The 23,247-nt window shown below is 35.7% G+C and overlaps 1 protein-coding gene across 2 annotated transcripts in view; it reads left to right on the forward strand.

The window, feature by feature from the left end:
• Nucleotides 1–23,247, forward strand: part of eda (ectodysplasin A) — a 94,221-nt gene that overhangs the window by 63,022 nt on the left and 7,952 nt on the right. For both annotated transcript variants that reach the window (XM_088925143.1, XM_088925144.1), the window contains exons 2-4: nucleotides 2,666–2,771; nucleotides 21,433–21,459; nucleotides 22,578–22,772. In XM_088925143.1, the coding sequence (XP_088781269.1) occupies nucleotides 2,666–2,771; nucleotides 21,433–21,459; nucleotides 22,578–22,772 (328 nt within the window). The remainder of the gene's footprint in view (nucleotides 1–2,665; nucleotides 2,772–21,432; nucleotides 21,460–22,577; nucleotides 22,773–23,247) is intronic.

The following is a 23,247-nucleotide window of genomic DNA, read 5'->3' on the forward strand; positions in this document are numbered from 1 at the left end:
ACACTCTGGGGTGCCACAACAATGAAGAATTTGGCATAAGATCATGGGTGGTGCTACATTGTTAATGGCTGGCAGCGCTTTGATTTTTTTTTCAAACCATCATAAGTAACAATACTGCCTTACTGACTATCAGGATTATTTCAGACAAGGAAACCCTTTTTTAGGACATTATTAAAGTATTATATTAGTGTTTTAAGTTAAGGCCTGGTTTCTGGTGACTGCTTTGAGAACTATGTAAAGTTTGTTTCATTGCCGTGTGTCATAAAATATCTGCTGCCAGATTTTGTTTCTTCTGAATACTTTTTCTCTGTTGAGCACATTTTTTTTTGGTTTGTTTCCTGAAGACTTATAACCTAAAGCTATTGTCTTTAAAGACAATAAATTAAGTCTATCTGTGTTCCTGTGCAAGTATCAAGCAGTTTGTTCTTGGTTGTCTTTTTTGGACAGCAAGGAAATGACCAGAGGTGTTTCACTTGGTTTATTTTTTTTGTTTTGTTTCTAATGACACAGCACTGTAAGAGAGGTCAAAAAATGAGATGCTCCAGACAGAAGCTACTGTATGCTCATGTAATCATGATTTCTTGGAAAGCAATGAGATGATAAACTACTGTGGATGTGTCCTTATTATTATTAGCAGTAGTACTAAACAAGTCTCTAAATGAGAATTGAATGTAAGAAAGTTTGAGGGTGGTGGGAAACAGAAAAGCATTATGAGTATTTACAGTCTCATGAGTTGTTCATACTGTAAATGTGTATAAAACTATATTCTACTCTTCAAAGTGAGCTGCAAGGCCCTTTTACAGAAGTTCACAATGAAACCAAAATGTCGATTTTTAATTCTGTTTCTAATAAATTTCCACTGTGGAACAACTTTACATTTAATACATAGCTGACGTTCCACAAAGAAAAGGTAGACCTTTGTCAGACAGCATAAGATCCTTTAATCAGGCCAAGTAGCGATTCATTCTTTACTTTTAAAAGGAGACCGGAACTATGGCCTATTAATGGATATTCTCTACACCTATGTCATATTAGCAACAATAAATATTTCGCTGTTTATCAAAAGGTGAAATTCAAGTAGAACATGAGTCTCTAAAATCAGAAAACATAGACGAAAATAGCTCATGTTACAAGATCTGTTACCTCAGCCATGATCTGAACAAAAGGGAAACTTGTCCTTGAACGTGGTAGCCGGCCTTTAGTCATTGCATCTTTTTTTGGCAGGATATTGAACAGTGTACAAATTATCTTTGTTTAATCAGCATTCACAAGAACAAAAAAGGGGGGAAAAAGTGTCAAATAATAAGATCACTGAGTTCATCAGCACAGGTGTTTCCTTCAAGCACAAGTGTTTGAACAAAAAAAGGTACACAAATGAAACTCTAAATGTATATAGTATCAAAAATACTTCTTAAATATGCTGAGAAATAATACAGTTCATTTATTTTCCATAACTGTCTGTCCTATTTTTTCTACTATTTTCTCCCATAGTCACCTCAGTTTTGCTAGATCCACCAAATACACAAATTTCTGCAATATGGTTTTTGGCATATTTAATAATTACTGCCATGAGAATGGAACTGTAGTGCTCCAGTGTTTAAAAAGCATAAAAACAAAGCAATAAATTTTACAGAGAAAAAAATGTAGTTCTGTGCAATGATTTTAGGTTATTTAGTCAAAGAAAATCTGTAGAGTGGTGATGGATTTATTTCTATGAATATGACATTAAAATTCTAGATTTCAGCATCCAAATATAACAGTTGGAAATGTTTACAGTTAGTATTAATAGTTCACTTTTTACATTGCAATGCCAATGATTTTTCGCACTCTGGTGGCTGCTGGTGGTTTAAACAATGTGTTTTAGGGCTGTTCAAACCCTGGTACCTACCAAGTACTTGCTTACAGATTTAATACACAAATACTGTATAGTACCTGTAAAAGAAGAAAAATGTCTACTTTCTTTTCTTGTAACATCGGAAGTTACTGAATATGTGGTGTCGGAATTCACTGGATGGGCTTGTAAACAGAGGCAACTGCTGATCATGGAGTAAAATCTGTATATTTTATTACATATTCAACAACACATCTGCACTTCCATTCAGCACACAAAAGCAATCAAGGAACCAGCATCATTCCTGAAGACTGCCTACAAATATTCCTGATCATTATCTTTGGAGTCTCTGCAATCAGAAACATGTGCCCAGCTGAAAGCACAGTAACGTTGATCACATCATTATGCATTCCTTTAGTCTTTTAGTCAACATTTCGTACATCATATATGTCAAATGTTCCATTACTGGAAAGTATTTCACATTAAATGTCCGGTTTTAAGTCTAAAAACATAGGTTTTTGCACCTCCTGACTAGTGGATTTATTTTTATATATTATTTGTCAAACTGACTGAGTTGTAAGCAGGTAGATGTAAACATTTCTATCTAACTGGGTTCATATTACATACCATCCTAAGCAGATGTTGATATGTTGCAGTTTTTTTTGTGCATTTTTGAGTTTCTTTTTCTAACCAATAGAGGTCCCAGGTATTTGGTGCTTATAAGAATTAGTTCTTCTTAGAACTAAACAAGAGAAGAGCTTAAAAGGGCTAGGATCAGACTCTAGAATGGGACATTTTGACAAGTAATATATTTCCCTATTTATTCTTAAACAGGTTGCGTCAAATGTATTCATCAGTGAAGACAATTCTCACAGCACAGAAGAAAATAAAAGGGTAATTCACCGAGTTAAAAGAAGTCCAAGTAAACGACCTGAAACAGGTATGTGCCTTTAAAGTTTTGTTTATTGAAGTCTGAAATTTGATGTGCTATAATTCAAGTACAGATTAAGCTCTGTGATATTTGGGGTTCTAGCCTGGATCAATGCAGTAGCAACTAGTGACTGGGAGTCTCAAGCAGTGATTCAGAGTTGACACAGGACTTTGTATCTATCAACCAAGCTGTACAAAGTCAACCATACTAATGCTACATAAGAAAATAAATAAGGAACAATGGGAGAGGGCAGTAAATTGAGTGTTTATAGGTTAATATGAAAAGCCATATTAACAGAAATAATTATTAATGAGGCTTTTCAACAATGTACACAAATATTTATAAACATTTCATTCCTCCTGAAGAAACAGAATGCATTCAAATACTTACTGCATCCACGGTTTCATCAGTAAGTCGTCTTTGCTTGATCATTCTTGTGGTGTAGTCTGGAGACAATCTCACCAAAAAGACAGAAAAATGGTAATCCAAGTTGGGGAAAGTTTATAATTATATTTGTTTTGTCCAGATAGTCCATTAAAACTTGTTCAGTTGGAGCCACTTCCTTTTTACAATTGAGTATTTATCCCTTGTTGCAAAAAGTATTTCATTTTAAAATTAGGACCTCCTAAAGCAATTGGAATATTCTACAACCATAGGACAAAAAACATACTTTTAAGCCATTCTATCCTTCTATAATAAATTGCTCTGAAAGCCACAATTATTTACTAAAATCTTTCAGATTGATTTATTTTATGATTAAACACTTGGCCAGCCCTGCTGAACTCTTCCTAGCGGCTTTATTCTTGATGATTCTTTGTGCTCATTTTCTAAGATGTTCTCTCATGTGAGATTCACCTCATCCTTTTAAAGCAGTTGACCAATTACTATTGTTCCATATTATAACAAAGCAAATGACTGAACATACTCACTGAATAATAGTCAACTAAAACATCTCTAAATAATTAAACCAGGCTAACAACTGTTGGCTACCTAAGAAATAACTGTTTGGAAACATACCCACATAAACATGGACATTTCTACAAAGTGTCTCTTGTGTCTAGAAGCAACTCCTATGATATACTAAGCATCTGCAAGCTTGCAGTGACATCAATGAGAGATACTGTACACCTCTCCTACAGTTGGTGCTATATCTTCAGTCATATGCTGTATAGCTTGCAGCATGTCAAATGATGAATGGCTCTACAGGTGGTCATGTTGGAGGAGCCACCCCTTCTTGACACAGTGGTGCAAACACTTTAATGGTTATTTGAAATGAGAATGGTGTTCTCTGACAGTAGGCAGGTTTTGCTTAACAGGTTTTTTAGAAGTCTTTCATGACAGTTGAGTCATGCTTTACTTTTGCAAAGAGCAGTTTCTCAGCTGTTGAAACTGGTCAGAATATCTTAGCTCTACTAAGGACAATGGCTCTCCTTTCATGTACTTCCAGTGTTATCTTTGCACATGAATTGATTTTGTTCCAATTTATAACCTATGATCAGTGGAATGGTAATTGTTAAAAGTTTGTGTAAGAGACTCTCCTCAAGCAGAATGAGAGTATAATCAGTGATGTTTCAGCCAAAGCTGAGAAAGCTGTCACGAGTCCATTATCTGCTGCTTTCTCAGATCTGCACACATCATGAATAGTTGCATGTGTATGTTATTAAAGGAGACTGACAAACACTTTCAGTCCAAGTAAAACAGTGTTATTAGGCCTTAGGGGTATTTATTTGAATAATACCAGATGAGTTTTTTCAACTTAGCACTCTGTTAAAACATTCGAAGTAGATGGACTGTTAAAAGTGTGTTTCATAGCACTCGTGTGCAACTGTTTTGTAACTGAACATGTTCAGAGACCATGGGGAGTCAAGTGTGGGGAGAAATAACAATAAATGTCAGCACCATTTGGCTAGGAAGCAATATCCTTTGGGATTGTCTCCCTGATTGAGTACTTCCCAAATGACAATAGACAGATATCAAGCTGAACACTGCAAAAGATCTGGTTCTGTAATGTATCTCAAAGGAGGGTTTCATTACTCATACGCATCTTATTACCTACATTTGATGAAGTTTCACCTTGTGGTAATGGTTTGGAAGGGGAGAAATAAAACAGCATGCTTGCTATAAATAAATAGTAGCAAAAAACTGAAGTCTTTTTTTTCCCCACACAGAATAGTTAATTAATATGGAATTAATGTGGCTTGTAACAGACATATACATTTTCATAATATGTGTCAAAGATGCATAGAGTACATTGCCAAAGTGCAAAGTACTTAAAGTACGTAAGTGCCAAAGTTGATAAAGCTGAAATATTTTTAGGTGCAAGACTGAAATCCAGGTGAATACATTTTCGTGGTTTACCTGCCATTGTCTTAATGTTAAGTAAGTCATCAACTGTTTCTTTAGATGTGATGCTATCTGTATACCCAGCCATACAGTCCCATAATACCATTTTCTGTTTGGAAGCAAAGTGCCTTTAACCAGTTTAAAAAAAAAACTTGACAACACTCCAGCTGCCTGCCTGAGTGAAGTACAGCTGCAGGGTTTTTCATTGGATATCCGAAAGCATCTGCATGAATGCCTCTGCTGTTTGTTAGAGTGAATCACTCTGCTTCTTTTTTTCTTTTGTTAGCGCAGTCTGTGATACGCCCATGGCCTGTGCACCCTTGAATCTGGTGGCGCGTGCTTTGTTACTATGCACTGTGTGAACTTGAGAAGCTGTCATATCTGTTGAGATTCTTCTTTACAAGCCAAATGTAGTCGCGGTGGCTCTGGGCATTAAATAATAGTGTCGGGCATTTGTGCCTCCTGATTTACATGTTTGAAGGCATGCAGGGTGGGAGTCTGCAATGCCGAGTGCAGAAGCCATATCTTCTGTTCTTCCACTTTAAGATAAAGTGATTCTGCAAGAATGGCTTCCAGTAGCTTAGTGTTTATGAATGGAAGGCTGAGCAGACAGGGCTACATTAGAGGCTACGTTTACACAATTCAACAAAATGGTACTAGACTTCCAGAACTGTTTTTTTTTCCTAGACAGTGACATAATTAGGAATAGTTTCTTCCCTAGGAACTTATCCTAGAATCTTATCCATAGGTAAGGTAATCTTTACTAGGTATAACATAAGAGGTGAAGTAGAAACATATGTACATTTGGATAAATATTGATCAGGCAATAATCCAGAATGTCATTGATATGATACTTACACAGTTTCATGCACTCTATGATGTCAAAGGACATACTATAAAATATTAGTATGCGATTAGTTGTATCACTGTTTAAAATAAAGCTTTTCCAATTGGAAGAAGTTTTTTATAATAAGGCACCATAAAATGATAGTTTGGCAGAACCACTGCATTTGCAATTTTTAAGAAGATTTTTTATCCTCCAGAGTATTGACATGAATTCAGTTGTAATATTGTTATTCAGTTATTAATTATTCAGTAGTGATAATGAGAAAAGAGTTTAGTATTTGTTTATTGCGAAGGAAATACCTATTCCCTCTTACAGCCAAGCTGTCAGCTAGTCTCCTATACTTCATGTTTCCATGGTGTCTGTTTCAAGAACTAATGAAAAAAGAACATTTTCCTTGTGCGACAAAAAGTATTTTGTATACATAATGCAAAAGTAAATTGTGTACTGCTGCTGCTGTTCCTTTTACTACTACACATGTATTCCTCTCTTTTTCACAAATTTTAGAAGTCTTAAAACATGATTTAGCAAAATTATAGTGTTTAATCCCCCATATATTGTCAGTTTGTTTCCAGAGTTTAATGGGTTGGCAATTCAGATGTTTACTGGCATAAGAGTTTTGCTTACAGTCACTGCCACCCAAGCAAAGTGAAATGAATAACACGCTAATCTTCGGCTTCTGAGGTATATTTCTCATTATCGCAGAAGGAAGACCTACCCTCATGTCAAGTTTTTAAGCTGGATAAGAAGCAAATCTGTATCTGTGAAAATTTCAGGAATCTGTCGGACATATTTGAAATTATTCTATTAAGTCTGTGTTTGATGTTCTTGTCCGCTTCAAGAGAGAGGGAAAAATATTCATTGTGGCAAGTACAAACCTGAGATTTATATTAATGGGACTGACATTTTTGGATATTTGAAACTACTGGCCTGTGCGTATTATTTCCAAATGTCATGAAGAGGGTTTTCTAAATCTGGATTTTGAGAGTAATGATAGAAATTACCCTCATGATATTATCAATAGCTGTTGACATCCAGTGATTATGAGCCTTCTTCAGATGCATTTACACTGTCATAAGTCTATCACAGTTTCATTTTCAGATTTAGAAGAACGTACTCTGATGAGGCTATCCCAAAGCTAAATTGTTCAATTAAAGATGCAAACTGCAGTGAAGCTGTAAATCATGGTGATGTCTACTTCCATAAATTCATCTAGGGAAATAAATGTGCAGGTTACAGCAGGACTTTACACTGCTGCCTCTGAGATGTCAGTGTAATTGCCAAGCCCTGATAACCAGTAAGATGTTTTTGGTATTTCATATGGGTGTCAGGGGAAGAAGAATAAAAAAGCTACCATAGTGCTAACAGATGCATACAACTCTAGTACAGCAGATTACAAAGGAAATGCAATATCTGAAATACATCAAGAAATTCTTGGCTAGGAGATGAAACTCCTTTACTTGTGCATGCCAGATTGAAATGCTAGTCTGATTTAAAATAAAATTAGGTTACCACATGTTCAAAGCAGTGAGAATGAACCATACTATAAAAGAACTGGAAAACAAATCACTATAAAATAAAGGGTTAAAATCTGTATCTTTTAATATGTATTCTGTTTAAACATTTCATTAGCCAAAGACCAACTTAAACTGATGCTGCCTAACATGGACTACAGTATATGGACTTCTGTTTGGAGAATAATAGTATAAATCAACATTAATGATACATTTCTGTATTTTTTTTATTAATAACAGGTTAATATATACCAAGTTTCAAAAGAACCATTACTAAGTATGTCTTTTTAGAAAAATAAAGTATATGGATATTGATTATTGGTGAAATGTTGTGGCACAATTCTGATTAGTTTATCAATTGTGGCTGACAGTTGTAAAATTGACAGACATTGCTGCAGATGCAATAAATTACCCCATTAGTGAGAGGTTTGCTTAACAGCTGGTATAACCTGTTAAATGACATGCTTGGTGAAAGTCAAGAAAACACAACACAAAAAACAACAGGCAAGCTTGCCATTTGGAATATTCACAGAAAATGTCATATTATATACATTTCTATGTATTTTTTTATCAGACAAAAGATAGCAGCCACAGCCTATCATTGAGATCTCATCAAGTTCAATGAGGAGGTCCAGGTTTGATGGGTTGAGCAGGTGTGTCTTGTCCTGGGACCTCAATTGCCATCCTTCCTGCAGGCTCACTAGTCTAACATGACCAGCAGGACAACACATCCTTATTTTATTAATGTAACAGTGGCTTTCTTACTAGGCACCAGACTTGGGCCCCATTGAACAATTGTGTGATAAGCTGGAATGACATGTATCATGAGAGACCAGTGAACAGTCACGTATTTGCCAGGCTCTATGAGAGGAATGTGATGAAATCCCACAACACAGCATCTGCACTCTGGTGCAGTGCATGCTTAGCAGATGTGCAGACCATATTGCTTTCAGCTGTGGCCACACACACTACTAGCCTGTGACTTTCACATTAGACCCCCTACTGATAAGCCCTAAGAACATACGAAAGGTGACAAATGAGAGAAGGGCCTTCAGTCCATCAAGTCCACATGGTATTTAGTAAAAACTGGTCTGAAGGTCTCATCCTATTTCTTGAACAAAGCCCGGGGCACTAGCTTCAACAACATGGCAGAGTAGCTTGTTCAGTACTTCATGAAACCAATGGATAAAAAAGTGCCTCCTGTTCTCATTTTTAAATGCTCTTACAAGTAATAGATCACTATCATTATTAGCCTACTTTTTCCAGTGTCATTTATTTCAACATTGGACCCTAACAACTGGATCCAACCTGGTTCTGACCAGGGGCCTGTCCACTCACCTGGGGAGTCTGCACCCTGGGCACCAGGCACACAGCACACCATATAAGACTTCATTTTGCTTATGCACACTACCCTATCTGTACCAAATTAATAATTGAGTTCCCATGTGTTACCTATTCCCTGTGAGGTGTGGGTTCCTGGGTTCCCAAGAATCCATCAGTCTTCCTGGTTTCCCCCAGGTTGGCACTGTCTGGATCTGTCTCCAGTAAAGCCTGGAAACAGTTAGACATAGAAAGCTTTGTTCAGTGTGTACACCCTTCCCTGCAGCTATGGCCTGTATTCACCCAACTATCTCTCTCTCTGGTCTGAAGACTTCTGTTCCCCAGCTCATGAAATGTACACAAGCATGTCAACTAGATCCTGTAATTCTTCTAAATCTGCATTTATCAATAGGCCAAGTCTCAAACCTACAGATCTTGGACTTAAGAAACTTAATGAGTTGACAGCCTTCACAGTCATCCAGTGAACCACACATTGTTATATGCAGAGATAACACGAAACATTCAAATGTATTCATTTTAATCTATATGCTGATTGCCCTAGCTAATATTATGGTAATTTTAGAGTAAATAAAAATATAATTATTTCTGCCTGCCTGCTTCCCACAAAAACTGTGATTCTAAGGAGGCAAACAAAACAGAAACAAATACAAGAAACAGGGGTAAAATTCCTCCTTGGTCACCTAATTGCAACCTAACACAAGTTTCCGGAGTATCAACCAACTTATTTCTTCCTTAAACTGAGAAAAAATTACAAAACACGACAAATTAAGCCTTATCCCCTCTCTGTGCTACACCAATGGTAAAAACTTGGTCAAATATGTACATGTCATCTTGTGTACTAGTTTAAATTGTCTTGTTTTGGCAAACCTTTCACCAAAACAAAACTTTGTAAAGTTTTGCATTTCCATTTAAACACGAGCTGAACAAGAAATGAAAGAATGATTCTTGACTTATTGTCCTCCAGTTCTTAAAATGAAATGAATTTGTTTCCAGGATGCTTCTGTTTGTAATCCTGTTTTATTTTAATCTGGAAACATTTTGCAATAAAAACACCACTGCTGAAAATCCCATTCTCTGCTTCAAATCAGTTTTAAAGCTAATATAACTCTGTTTATTGCATAATATTGATTTTATAAGGTGTTTCATTAAAACAGAAACATAAGTTTGTTTTTTAAAAAAGAGGCTCTGGGGTTGCAGTGTCATTTTTCAGTCCAAGTGTAAAGGCTGACTTTTTGGGCTCTTCCTTGGATCACAGCAATAATTAAATTTGTGATTAGTGCTTTGATCATGTCTTTGAAATTTTGTTTGTGTCTGCTCCTATTAGTTTTTTTTGTTGTTTTGTTGTCCTAGCAGTCTCAAACTAATACAGTATTTCACACATGGCATGGGAGTTCATTTTGGTTTGAAGTCATGACAAATATGAATGGCATTGTAGAGCACATAGACACCATTATGGCATGATTAATACTTTAAATATTGTTACACCTTTTAATAGAGATGCTAGAACAAAGTGAATTAATGTGCGAAATTCTTGTATGAAAAATGGCTGCAGTGATTTGAATCAGTAAAATGTGTTTATATGAGGAAGACAGCATGTGAAGCTGAAATGAAATGTGACAGTTTGAGGTGGTATGTGCTCCCATGGGGATGAGTTCTACCTTCAACAGTATAACCAACAGGACAAAGGACTCTGATATTGCTTAAATCATATCTATATGCCAGCTCTAGTTAAAACGAAGGATGGAATTATATACTATAAATAATATTATTATTTAATACTAAATATTATTATATTATCATAATCATTCCTGTTTTCTTTTTAAAAATCAGTAGTATAAAAGAGCTATCTGATATCAGTTGAGCAAATTAACATAGTTAGCTAGTTTTCTTTTCTCTCAGCGATAACTTGTCATACTTTTTTTCCATGATGGCACTGACAATTCTGTGAATAAAGGAATTGTTGAAACTGCTGATGGAGAATGTGCTTTTCATCATAAAATAATGCATAGATTCATTATGAAAACATGTGTTGTTTAACAGTCTAATATACTGAAACATTAGAAAGTGATTTTTTTCCCCTCAGAATAGAAAGGAATATACAGAGCGTAAGCCCCCAGCTAAATCTTTTCATGAAAGGTATTCTTTTTATCTATCTTCTGATAATCTCATTTCTGAAAACCAATAATAGACACTCTCACCCTTTACATGTAATTCTCAAGACTAATGGAATTTAGGATATTTAAAGAGGCATGTGCTGTAATCTTTTTTGAGAGGTACAAAATGGTTGTAATATTCACCTGCTTGTCAACCACCAAGAGGGATTAAGAGGTCAGGGTACTTCTGTGAGAACAACCTGAAGCATGTCTAAACACGGACGATGTCTACTAACTGTAAATGAATGCATGGTTTTATATGTATCTTGCTAAGTGATGTACCCCTTAATCATCACTTACACATGCCATTGAACCCTTGACTGTGGATTCAAGACTCCAGGCAACAATCGATCACCACCACTGATGTCTAACATAACAGTGGGTTAGCAAGACTACATTTGAGGTTTTTAAGCTACCCAAGAGCCACAATTTACAACTTGATCATTTATTCTATTTCCATTTACCCTGATATCTGTAATGATATTTGCGCTTTTTAATTGCACTGAAAAACAAACTGGCTATGTAACAAAAAGGATTTTGATGTTGTTGATCCCCTATTAAAAATATTTATGTTTGAATGCACTATGTGGGTGTCCTACAGTACATTAACTATGCTTTATGTACGAGGCATAGGGAACTAATAAATTTTAAGCCCAAGGCATCCCAAGGTTGTTTAACCAAGTACAAACTGGTATTGACAGTTTTATAGAGGATGTATTTATATAGAGACAGGTATTTCTGGGATCTAAATGTACAGTCTGAACACATACAGTATTAAATCACAGAAGCTTTTTAAAAGTACTTGTGAAGGCATCTTAAATGTAAATCCACTTACTGCAAAAATGTTTGTATACTTCTCTCTGCTCAATACAATGTTTCATTACCTTCCCAAAAACACATGGAAGAAAAAAATTCAATATGTAGGGGTTTTCATCTTCAAGGAAACTGTGATAAAGGCCTGAGATAAACAAATGATGATTAACGAAGGCTATACAACACATATCGCAAACCTAGGAGTTGAAAAACATAACAATTAACCTTCCTGAAAGCACGCTGTCCCTTTTGTATTTAACAAGTGTTAATTGCAATGTTTTTTTTTTCTCAGAATCACCTCTCAAAAATGTGAGTTGTTTTTAGTCAATAAAGCTCAGTCACTGTCAGCTCATTAAGTGATAGTGATGTGGGATGGTGTTAAAGATAGAAGTAGTTGTGCCATCTCTGTTATACTGTATATGTCACTTTAAATGGGGAACAACTTAAAGGTTTGATGTGACTTGTGACTTATGGAACTGTAAGGTGTGACCGTTTGCTTTCAGAGCTGCTTATAGTATTTTCAGTCTCCCATGACACTTGTGAGTCTCTTCTTTAGTGGTGAGTAAAGCGGTGCCCTCATTGTGGTTAAAATAACTCTGAGGATGTATTGATAATGTTTATTCAGACTTAATTTAGCTAAAACATTTCTGAAAAATGTATGCACAGGAACCCATAAAGTAACTTCTTATCCTATACTGCACCTATTCAGTGGCATTTATTATTTCCTTTCACACCAACAGCAAAGCATCTTTTTTCCAAGCATACCCATTAGGGGTGTCTTTGGGGTGAAGAAAGAGCAGTCCTTCAATATAACATTTTTTGTCTTAATTTTAACCCAGTGTAAAAACTAAGCACAAAAATAACATTAACCATTTAAATTTTTCTCCTTTAGTTTGGTTCTCGTTCTAATTTAAAAAAAGCTAGTTTTCATTCAGGATATTTCTATCATTGAACTTTAAAGAGGATCCAATTTGCATCCGGAAATCACAATGACTTTATAAATATGAAATATTTATTAAAGTTCACCCCTCCTGCATGATGATGCGGCTGTATGTTAGAACATCCGTTCTGAACATTGTAGAACATAAGTGTTTTGAACTTCATTGCTGTTGACTTCCATTAGATTTCTCAGGAGTATGCTGAGCACGGCAGCGTGAAATGTACTATAAGTTTACACAAAACATGGATAATACTATCTACAATGCAGGTACATTCTTGGCAATAGAATATTAATCTTTATTCTCATGCCAGAAAAAGGTTCCTCACTAGAACATAATTTTGTAAAGGAATGGCAAATTGCCATGTCATAGAATAATGCTATGTTCCTTTTCAAAAGGAATTTGAATTATAATCCATATAATCTTGTTCAAGTAGTTTTGTACTGTTTCAGCTTTGTCTATGCCTGGGGTTCTGCCTGTTTTACAAACTAGTTTTAGCAAGACTTTTCTTGAACCAAGGGCATTTCATACTTAGTGCTTTATTATAATTATGCACAAGCAGATTTTGCATTGTATGTTGATAGTTATTTATAAATTAATGTTTTGAATAAGACTTTACATTAGCAGAGTAAGGTTTTTATGAAGCTGACACATTCATCTACCACTGAAGTACAGCACTCCCTTAGGAGATGTGTTGCAAAAAACATGCGCCAACCATCCCAATTTATGCAGCAGACCAGCTGGAGAAATGAGAAATGACTATACTAATTGAATAATTTAGGGAAACTTAGGTAGGCCAGACTGAGCAAACCCAAAATGGAATCTAACCAGAACACTAGAATTGTGAACAGAGCAAAGAGATCTTAAATACTCAGATGCTCATAACTTCTGTTTATAATCTCATCTGAAGAACAATACCTCCTACAGCACTATATCTCTTTTCCAAACAAGTACATTGGTTTGGAAATTCTGGTCTAGATGCCAAAGAGACTTAGTTTGCTTACATCCAGCAGGTTTTCCTTGGCGTTTTTCTGTCGCAGTGATGAGGAGATTCGACATGTATACTTTCTGAGATCTAAAGAGATAAGGCTATAAGGTTGTAATCTCGGAGTCTATTCTAAAAGCATAGTGCAAAATGTGGGACTTCATCCTGGACAGGACACCAGTGTGTCAGAGGAGATGCAAACAATTTAGAGATGTTGGAATACATGAGCTACTTACTTTCCACTTTGTGAAGGATATCAGTTTCAGCTTCTTCATCTTGAATTGGAAGTTTGTGTTAGACGTAACATTTGTGTTAAAAAAAGAAAAATGCCCAAATTTGTGTTTTGAAATGTGACTTTTTCACAGAAATGTCTCTATCTCTCTTGGATATCTTTCTCTGTGGAACAAGCAAAGGTTTATTCCATGCTCAAAATAAAAACCTTTACTTGTTCCTTGAACTACTTGAACTATCTCTCTTTATGTTGTGTTACTTGTGTTAACATTGTGCTATTGTGGTGACTCTCTGAAGCGGATTTTTACAAAAGGTTTTGTGTTTTACACTGCAGATGAAGGAGCATAGCACTGCACTGTAATCAATGTTGCAGCTCCAGTCATTGTACGGTTTTCTGAAATACTACTTAGAATGACCCGATTTTCATTAAATAAAACCCAACCATTCCATTAAACCATCAACATTAAAGAAAAAGATTTTTTAACTCCATTGCAAACTTCTTAGCTGTTTTTTAATCTTTTGGTTATAATTGGGACTACTTTTCCAGTGGTTTAAAACTTATTAGTTATTTAGCCACAAAGGGTTCCTCCAAAATGCTAATGCTAACATGACTGTGGCTTCTCATTGGATTTGTGAATTACAAACAGATTGTTACTTCTTTGATAATATCTCATGTGGATTACTGTGGAATTGTTTAGTTATAATCTAGCCAAACTTTGATGCAAACTGTTCTTATGCATTAAATCATTCTTTAGAAACTGATTTTCCTTTCAAGGACTAATGTTTAGATGTGTAAACAGTTTAATAACTACTATCAGTAGGTAATTCTAATATGTAAACAATAGTCATTTGTAAGCATGTCAAACCAATTTAAAGACACTAACCAGACTGTCAGTATGAAAACCCAAATCTTACAGTAATTAAAAATATCTGCTGGTAAATCTGAAATGTAAACTAAAGTGAACATGCTTACATTCAACATCCTTACCCTGCAGTATTCAGGGGAAGAGCTGTAATTTCTTAATGGCATGTCATATTCTTTTCAAATGACTCAAAACCCCCTTGTTTTCTGTTTTCTAAACAAACTGGTATGCAATCCTTTCAAGAAACCGTTGAGGAACGTATGCAATGAAAAACACTTGCAGAAACAAATATTCTGATCCGGCAACATCAGCACCTGCTGAAAATATTTCCACAAAGGCAAAGCTAATTGTAATTGAGCCAAGATGGGCTTTGCGGCAGCACTACTTGAACAGATCGCTTTTAGCACAGTCATTACATTAAAACATTAGGTACTGATTAAAAGAGAGTGTTGAAGTCAAGTTTGAAGCATGTCTGCTTCTAAAAGTAGTTTGTCCTGAAAAAGCACAATTTAATTATGGGATTCCTCTCAAATGTTTTATGGGAACTGAAAGGTTTATGCACTTTTTAAAATATTTTCAGTTAAAAAAGTTTTTAAAGTGGCATCATTAAGTTAATCAAATTACAACCAATGCTATAATTTTTTTAACATGGCATTGAAAGTGCCAGAGGTTAAAAGGCCAAAAAATTACTGTAATTGTTTTTTATTATACTACTTTGTCCCAACAGCAGTAAAAAGAAGTTCTGGCTTACTAATGTACTGTACTTGCTGTGTATTGATTTGGCATTGATTTGGAAAAACAGACTTTCCATAAAGTTCCTAAGCTTAAACATCTTATGCGATCCTGCTTTACTGAGAGAAACCTACAAGAGGCCTCCACATTATCAAAAAAGATGAGCTGTCAAAATTGAATTTCTCTTTCATGTCATATGTACTTTTGCTTTATAAATATGCAATTTGCCTTGCAAGCTTTTTATAACAGATGTGTTTTTGTAGTATGTGTTGTGAAAATGTGTTTTCAATCTTAAAGCTGTCTTTGATGCTAATTTGTTCCATTCATTAAACAGTTTTACCACTGTTTTTCTAGTCACAATCTGTTTACAGATGAAACTGACTGTTTCAAGAAATCAAACCTCAAGGGTGCAGGGACATTTGGACTGTATTTTGTGAATAGGACAAATGTTGTCAATTTATTGTTTCAAGCTTGTTGTTTTATTTCCCTCAGTTCGTAACATAAAACATTGTATTTATCGCCAATTTCCCACCCTTTAAACCACTTACAAATTTATAGAGGCTCCACTCATGTTAATCCTCGGCAGTGACACCTGCTGGAAAGCCATCTGATATAATTTTCAGCTGGCATTATCTGTGGGAAACAATGCAATGCATGGAGCTCATTCCCACTCATCATACTTTAAGGAAAGAATGTAATTGGTATTGAAAAGGCCCACAAGACATTATTAAACTGTTTTGTATAAGCACTACCCACTTCCTGGAAAAGTAAATGACTATATTACAGTAAGTAGCTGGGCCTGCAGAGTACTGGGATAGGAGATCTCTCAGGAAAACCAAGTTGCAGCTACAAGTGGTGTTGGTATGTTGGCATACCAGTAGGAGGCACTCTTATGTCCCTATGGTCCTGGTGTAGTGACCGGAGATATGTACTGTATGAGGTCCTGAGCCGTCAGATGTGACGTTAAAGCTTGGTCTTTATTGCTTGTCCATTAAAAATCCTGCAGCCTCGTCTGTAAGAGAAGAGGTATTAACAAACTGGAGTCACAAACTAGAGGAGAGAAGTGGAAACTATGGGGAAGCACATTTAAAACTGAGAAGAAGATTAAGCAAAGGGTGGTGGGAGTTTGAAACGAGCTACCGTATCTACTGTATCCATGTTTTTGAAGTGGATACTTTGGCTTATTTCATCAGAATTGACTGCAGGAGATCCTTGGCCTTCTTAATTACTAAAACCAAATGAGATAGAGGGGGATGAATTGCTTCCTCTCTTTTGTAAATGTTCTTAACTTAAGTCCTGCGTAAATTCCACTATAAGTTTGTCAAATCTGGCTGTCCTACAATTCCCCCTTAATTAAATTTGTGAACCAGTTTCTGAGTTCTCCACCTGAGCAGCTGTGTAGTGGTGCTGGTGGCACAGAATTTGCCTTGTCGGTAAAGTATCCTTTAAATACTACTATTTAAATACAAAGACTCTGCAGCTTGCTGTCAACAACATTCTCCGTTAACTTTTTATTAACTATATTCTTCTTGTTTAGGATTTGTTGGGATTCAGAAGAAAAAAAGATATTTAAAATTGTTGAAAAAAAGATTAAGAATTAGAGTAGCTTATCTTTACAGAAATATAATGTCAATGAAAAACTGAACTGTTATTTCAGCACTTTTTCCTGTAAAATCAGTTTGTGTAAATCAAAGGCTAATAGTAAGGTCTGCCTTTGAAAATCCATTACTACTCATATTTGGTATCTTTTCTACATTGCTTACAATGACCAACAATCATAAAAGAAAAAACTCATTCCATAACCATTCCACTAGACCAGGGCAATTTTATCATGCTCAAGTTTTCATGGAAAAATTAAATTAAATAACCTAGATGTTAGCTGACAGATTGAGATCAGTTCACTTGAAAGTGTTTGCAGTTTTAGAAACTATCTGACTAATTCAAGAAGCCTGCTGGCAGTTCAGCATTTTGTGAAGATAATTTGGTTTCATTGCCTGACATATTGAAATCGGTAAAGTGGAGGCTGGTGTCTTTAAACTCAAGAGGGAATAATATTAGATTGAAATGATGTTTGCATATATGTTCCCAGTCAAATGCTGATTTGTTTATCAAGGTACTGCATTACTTAAACTCTGTGTCGGACGAGTGCCTGTTTAATGAGTTCAAGAGGGAGACAATGAGACAAGGCAGTGGTTTTGTGTTTCACTTCAACATCTGTGTGCACTGCAGAGACACAAACAAACTGAATTGCAGGGCTGCCTTGACTGCTACACTACTAACAGATACTGTAATATAAACGTCAGTACTGGAAAAATTGTCTAGATCATAATCCCCTCTTTGTACAAGTGGAGCCGAATTCTAGATCAATATGTACTGCTGATTTGTAGTCCAGAAACTGAGTGAGGTGAGGATGGAACTATCCAGTTATAAATTAAATATAATTAAATGTTAAATTTAACTCTTTTTTTTCTGAAAGCAACAAAGGATACTGATTCTATTCATTTTCAGTGGTGAAATCTAAGACTTAAATTGAATATATAATTAATGTTTTTAATCAATGCATATTTTAATAGATATTATTTATTAGGAGATAAAGGCTGTTTTGCCCTGTTTCTGTCCTTGTTTATCATTTCAGAAGTATGGTAGATTTTGTGGCAAAGTTGTTTTATTGAATTGTGTCACGCTAAAACGAGTGGTCGAATAGATGTTTAACTGCAAGATGTAATGAGGGTTCCTTAGAGCAAAATCTGTACATGCGGAAACATTCAGGCACATTTGAATGCAATAACAAAACACATGTAAATGAAAGGGAATGATCAAATTGTTTTATTAAACATATTTCTCCTGTTGATTACAAATTATTGAAATGAGTTCAGTGTTAGAGTTGTTTTAGGTTTCATGTTTAACAGTCTTTGAAATTTGATCTTTCTGAACAACTGGCTTCATAAGTTCTTCATATTGGTCATCAATAGTTCCTCCTTCCTGAGTGATTCCTGTAGTCCTGCAATTTAGTCTGTTATATTTTGCTTTCTTTTGTTGTCCATGTTCTCTTATTTTGCCAAGAGATTGAATTTCTTTCTCAGTTGCACCTGAAGAAATGCACCTTATTTTGTTTCACAATGAGCACCATTTTCATGTGATATATTTGAGCCATGTTTCAAAAGTAAAACTTTTAAGAACTATTATCACACTAAATGTACTGTGCTATGGGTCGCAAGTTTTGTAAGTATTTCCTCTTGACTTTAGAAAGCATTTACTGTAAGTTTAAGCCATAATACTTTTAAACTGTCTATGAACCAATAAATACCACAGCCACAATTGTTCTTTGTGGAACAATTCAAGAAAAGCTTCAATGCTTTTTTGCAGTGAAGCCTGGTGAAGAACACACTCCAGCTCAGTTGGCACACTAGAACCGACTATTAATGAATAAGGATAACAGGTAATTTAGGACATGCTTGTAGAAACTGGACCTTTAAAAACTAAAAAAAATATATGTTTATGGGATAATTGCTGTGAATAAGGTTGCTGGAAAATTTGGTTAATATCGTCGATTGACAGAAGCATCCAGCATGTTTTTGTATTGGTTTAGTGATTGCTTGCATCCTTTCAGAGCCCTGAGTTAGAAAGAAACAAGTGCTTCAGTGTCTTCAGTTCACTAGAACAACTTTGGTTATGTTGCGTGACAGCGAATGAACAGCAAAACCAAGTACAGTGATTTTGTTTAAATTAAGAAACCCACCTTACGAGACGTTCCCCATAAATCAGTAAAAATCCTGACTTGCTAAATGATAATTACTCCCAGCCTCGTTTTCCCCCTCTAGCGATACCCAGACGAAGTCTTTTGTGATCCTAGGAGAAGATCACAAGGAATTGGTATTCCAGACGTTTGCACTCCCTAACACATACCAGATTTTGGATAGGTTGCTCATTAAGAAAAATTCATGCGAATGTGTCCAGTAATTTAGCCAGGAATAGAACATGCACCATATGTCTTTGGGGCTCAAACTGTTAATTTTTAAGGTTAAGCAGCCTTTATAGTAATAATGATATGGTGTATCCAACACAGGATGCTCTATTCAAAAGGATTCATTAGACTGTATAAAAGTTTATTATGCTTACTGGTCTGACACCATTTGACTGGCAAGGGTGGTGCAGTCCAAACAGAAAAGGTATTAGCTAAGGAATGGCCTGCCTCCTCTAAGCAACATCCATCTGGAACTAATTTAGGGGAAAATGGTTCAGCAGTTTATAATGTATCTGGAATAGTAAATTATGGGACCATCTTAAACTGGTTAAACATCTATGAGAAAGAAATGATGTCTAGCCTAATTAACCCGTCTTTTTTCATTTGCTGCCAACATGTTTTGAGAGAACACTCACACAGTATATGTTATTTCCTGCATATACACATTTAAGTCTATGCTGTGCTCTGTAAGTGTGCCACCTGTTCATCATGATTTTGCCATCAGCAAAACCTCTCTGTTTTCTGTAAGGTTGCTATATGGTGTTTTTTTTACGTGATTAATTTGATCTGGTAAAACAGCATGTCTTGTCAACTTTAAACACCACAGCAGGTAATCTGAAGTCATTTACATTTTAATAGTCAAAGTATTTAATGCTTAACTCACTGGAAATGGTCACTGAGAAGACCTGGAAGTTCAGGCTTTTTAGGAAATATAGGAAGAAAAGCAGCACAGTTCAGTATTATATGGTATATATTTCTATAGTCAAGCTTAGGGTATGTGCTAGGGTTTTTTAGCAAAGTCTAGACTAGGACAATTGCCCTGTCCTACAGTGTTAACAAGCAGCACATTGAACCATCCTGCTTTTTGTATCAGCTAATAATATTTATTTTAAAGTGGATAACATATATAAAGGATTATTTTAAACCACTAGAGATAATTCCCCCCTTTAATATAAACCAGACTTTTAGAATATTGAAAATCATCTTTTCACATCAAGGTGTATGAAGCTAGCTCGCCTAAGAGTTAATACTAATAGAGAAGTGGATAAAAATAGTTTTTGGTGTACTGCACCCTCTCCTGTCGGATTTTGGCAATTACATCTTATGCTTGCTCAATATATTTCATTTAATCCTTTATTTAAAAACATATCAGTTGATAACAGATTAAAAAATGAAAAGTATGCATTTATACAATGTGGCATAATTTACTATATCCTGTTTCCTCAGTATTTGATCTTTCAGCACTGTGTCAAGGGTCTTGAAGTAAACAGAGTTGTCTTTAATTTGCCAAATTTACCAACACTTTAATTTTAGGTGTTAGGTTAAAACATCATTTACAGTTTGTACAGTTTGATGGACAGCAGACTGCCCTGTGTGTTCATGGCTACCTGGGCCAGTCCTGTCCATTTACCAGTCTTGGGCATGAACTGAGAAGTGAAGTTAAGGTGGCCTTAGTGCTCAAGTACTCTAAATAGGGGAACTGGAAAGATTTTTGGTCAATATTAAACTCTGCAGACCTCTCACAAAGTTTTCTGCAGAATGTGAATTAAATGCTTTTTAATGTAATTCGGAAACAACATGTATTTTTCTTAATACCATTAAGAAATACCATCTCTAGGAGCATTAGCGGTTGACAGAAATGAGAGAACAAAAATATTTACAGAATAATGTAAACATTAAAAATCAATACAATAATATTATTTGTACCTGAAACATAACCAAAACAGCAACAGATGGTAGTTTTGCCTCTTTGTCTGCTCAGTGAAAACTTCAGTGAAATATTGAAGAGCTTTGGTGCAGTTCAGTGTTTGAAAAAGTCACTCCAGTGATGTTTTTGCATAATAAATTAATATTTACTTTTTCATAAATATTAACATATTGGTTCACATTCCGTATTTTTTTGTATATGATTTTTCTGTTCCTCTAATGATTTTTTTTGTTTGTTTCAGATCCAGAAAGTAAGCAAAGGAGAAAAGGTAATTTTTGCCTGACATCCCTGGGAATTGATTTTAATTTTGTTTATGGCAAAAATTGTTTTAGCAGTTCAACAAAAACTATAGCTTTCAGTATCCTAAAATATAAATATTTAAGTCACTTGGAGAAAGTTATCCTGAGTCTTGCATTTGTCAGACCACGATTGTCAACAAAAAATGCACAAGCCCTATCAGCATCAAGCGTTTTACGTCAGTGTTTTATTGTTTGTGCATGTTGTTGATCATGCAATTTCGTTTTTTTAACACATTATCCATAGCAACAAAAACATATCAAAAGTAAGTCTGCAAAAAGGTGGAATAACAGCTTGTGAGATTCAGTTCTTTCCTCAGAATCCACTAACCAAGATAAATCTGTAGTCAGAGATTCCACTGACAGGACAGGAGTCACACCTACTAGTAACATGGTGTTAAAATGACAAACTGATTTATTTTTTATTTGAACTTTTTGTGATTTTGTTATTTAATGTTCTGGTAAGTGAAATCCAGCATATCCATCATGCTACACAACCTTTAGTCATACCTTGAAAATCTTCCAAATGCTGGCTTTATGCTTCCAATATTATATAACATTTGTGCTGTGCATTAATCCGTATGTTTTCAGTTTTGATTAACGACAATTTCCAAATCCAATGGTCAGAAAAAAGTGTAATTTCAATCTCTCCGTGATCACCGTTTCCTTTTGCTTGTTACCGAATATAGTTGAGCAGTGTTGTAGGGCTCAAATGGCACATTACAGTCTTGAAATCATTTCCCCATCCATTATCCTCCCTATAACCTCTGGTTTCCAAGACTCTCCAGCACTGTTGTGTGATTCATGAATCATCTCACATATCCTTGGCATATGAGGACTGTATGAGAACATGGACAGAAAAGATAAAAGTTGGTTTTGCTAAAGAACATGGGTTAAATTGACCCCAGATTTCTTTGAAAACTGCAGTTATATTTCTTGATATCAGCAAAGCCCATTAGAAGATTCCTGAGGAAATGATCTCATTGTTCATCAACGTCACCACTCCCTCCTCCTTTGCTTTATCTCGTGTTACAGCTGTCACGTTGAAATCGATTTGTTTAAGTTGTGTTTTTGTTTCATTCCTCTTCAGGCAAAAAAGGACCACCCGGTGCGCCTGGCCCCCCTGGGCCCCCAGGGCCTCCAGGGCCACAGGGCCCACCAGGAATTCCAGGAATCCCTGGAATTCCGGGAAGCAATGCCATGGGGCCAGCTGGGCCACCTGGGCCCCCTGGCCCTGCTGGACCCCCAGGGCCACAGGGCCCTCCTGGCCCACAGGGACCTGCAGGTACGGACAGAGGTTTATTGACTCAAGTGTAATTATAAACAGAGTGTGCACTGGGGAGCTGAAGGATTTTTCTCCAGTTCTGGCACTGATATTGCAGAGGTAGCTAATGAATGAGTGGAATTTCGTAACAAATTATTTGGCTTGCCTGCTAGGTTCACAGAGTGCCCAGATTTATATCTCAAAAATTGCTTTAGTGAATTCACACCTCAGCTAAAGCTAGACCTACCAACCCATAAACTTTAAAATATGTATCTCACCTGCAGTTATTAATCTTCATAGATCTACTAGCAAATGAACAGCTGTACTGTTTTTTGTTTGTGCGTCAGAAATGAGAACAGAAGAAGTTTTATTTTACCGAGGCCACCCAGCTCAGGTTTCTGGACCTACTGATTATTTTTCAACTACTTCCATCAATTCAATTGGCAACAAATCACGCCAACCCACTGTCTACCATTGCAGCTGCTCCATTAACTTC

This window comes from Atractosteus spatula, chromosome 9, assembly GCF_055471065.1.
Source record: "Atractosteus spatula isolate fAtrSpa1 chromosome 9, fAtrSpa1.hap1, whole genome shotgun sequence".
Lineage (NCBI taxonomy): Eukaryota > Metazoa > Chordata > Actinopteri > Semionotiformes > Lepisosteidae > Atractosteus > Atractosteus spatula.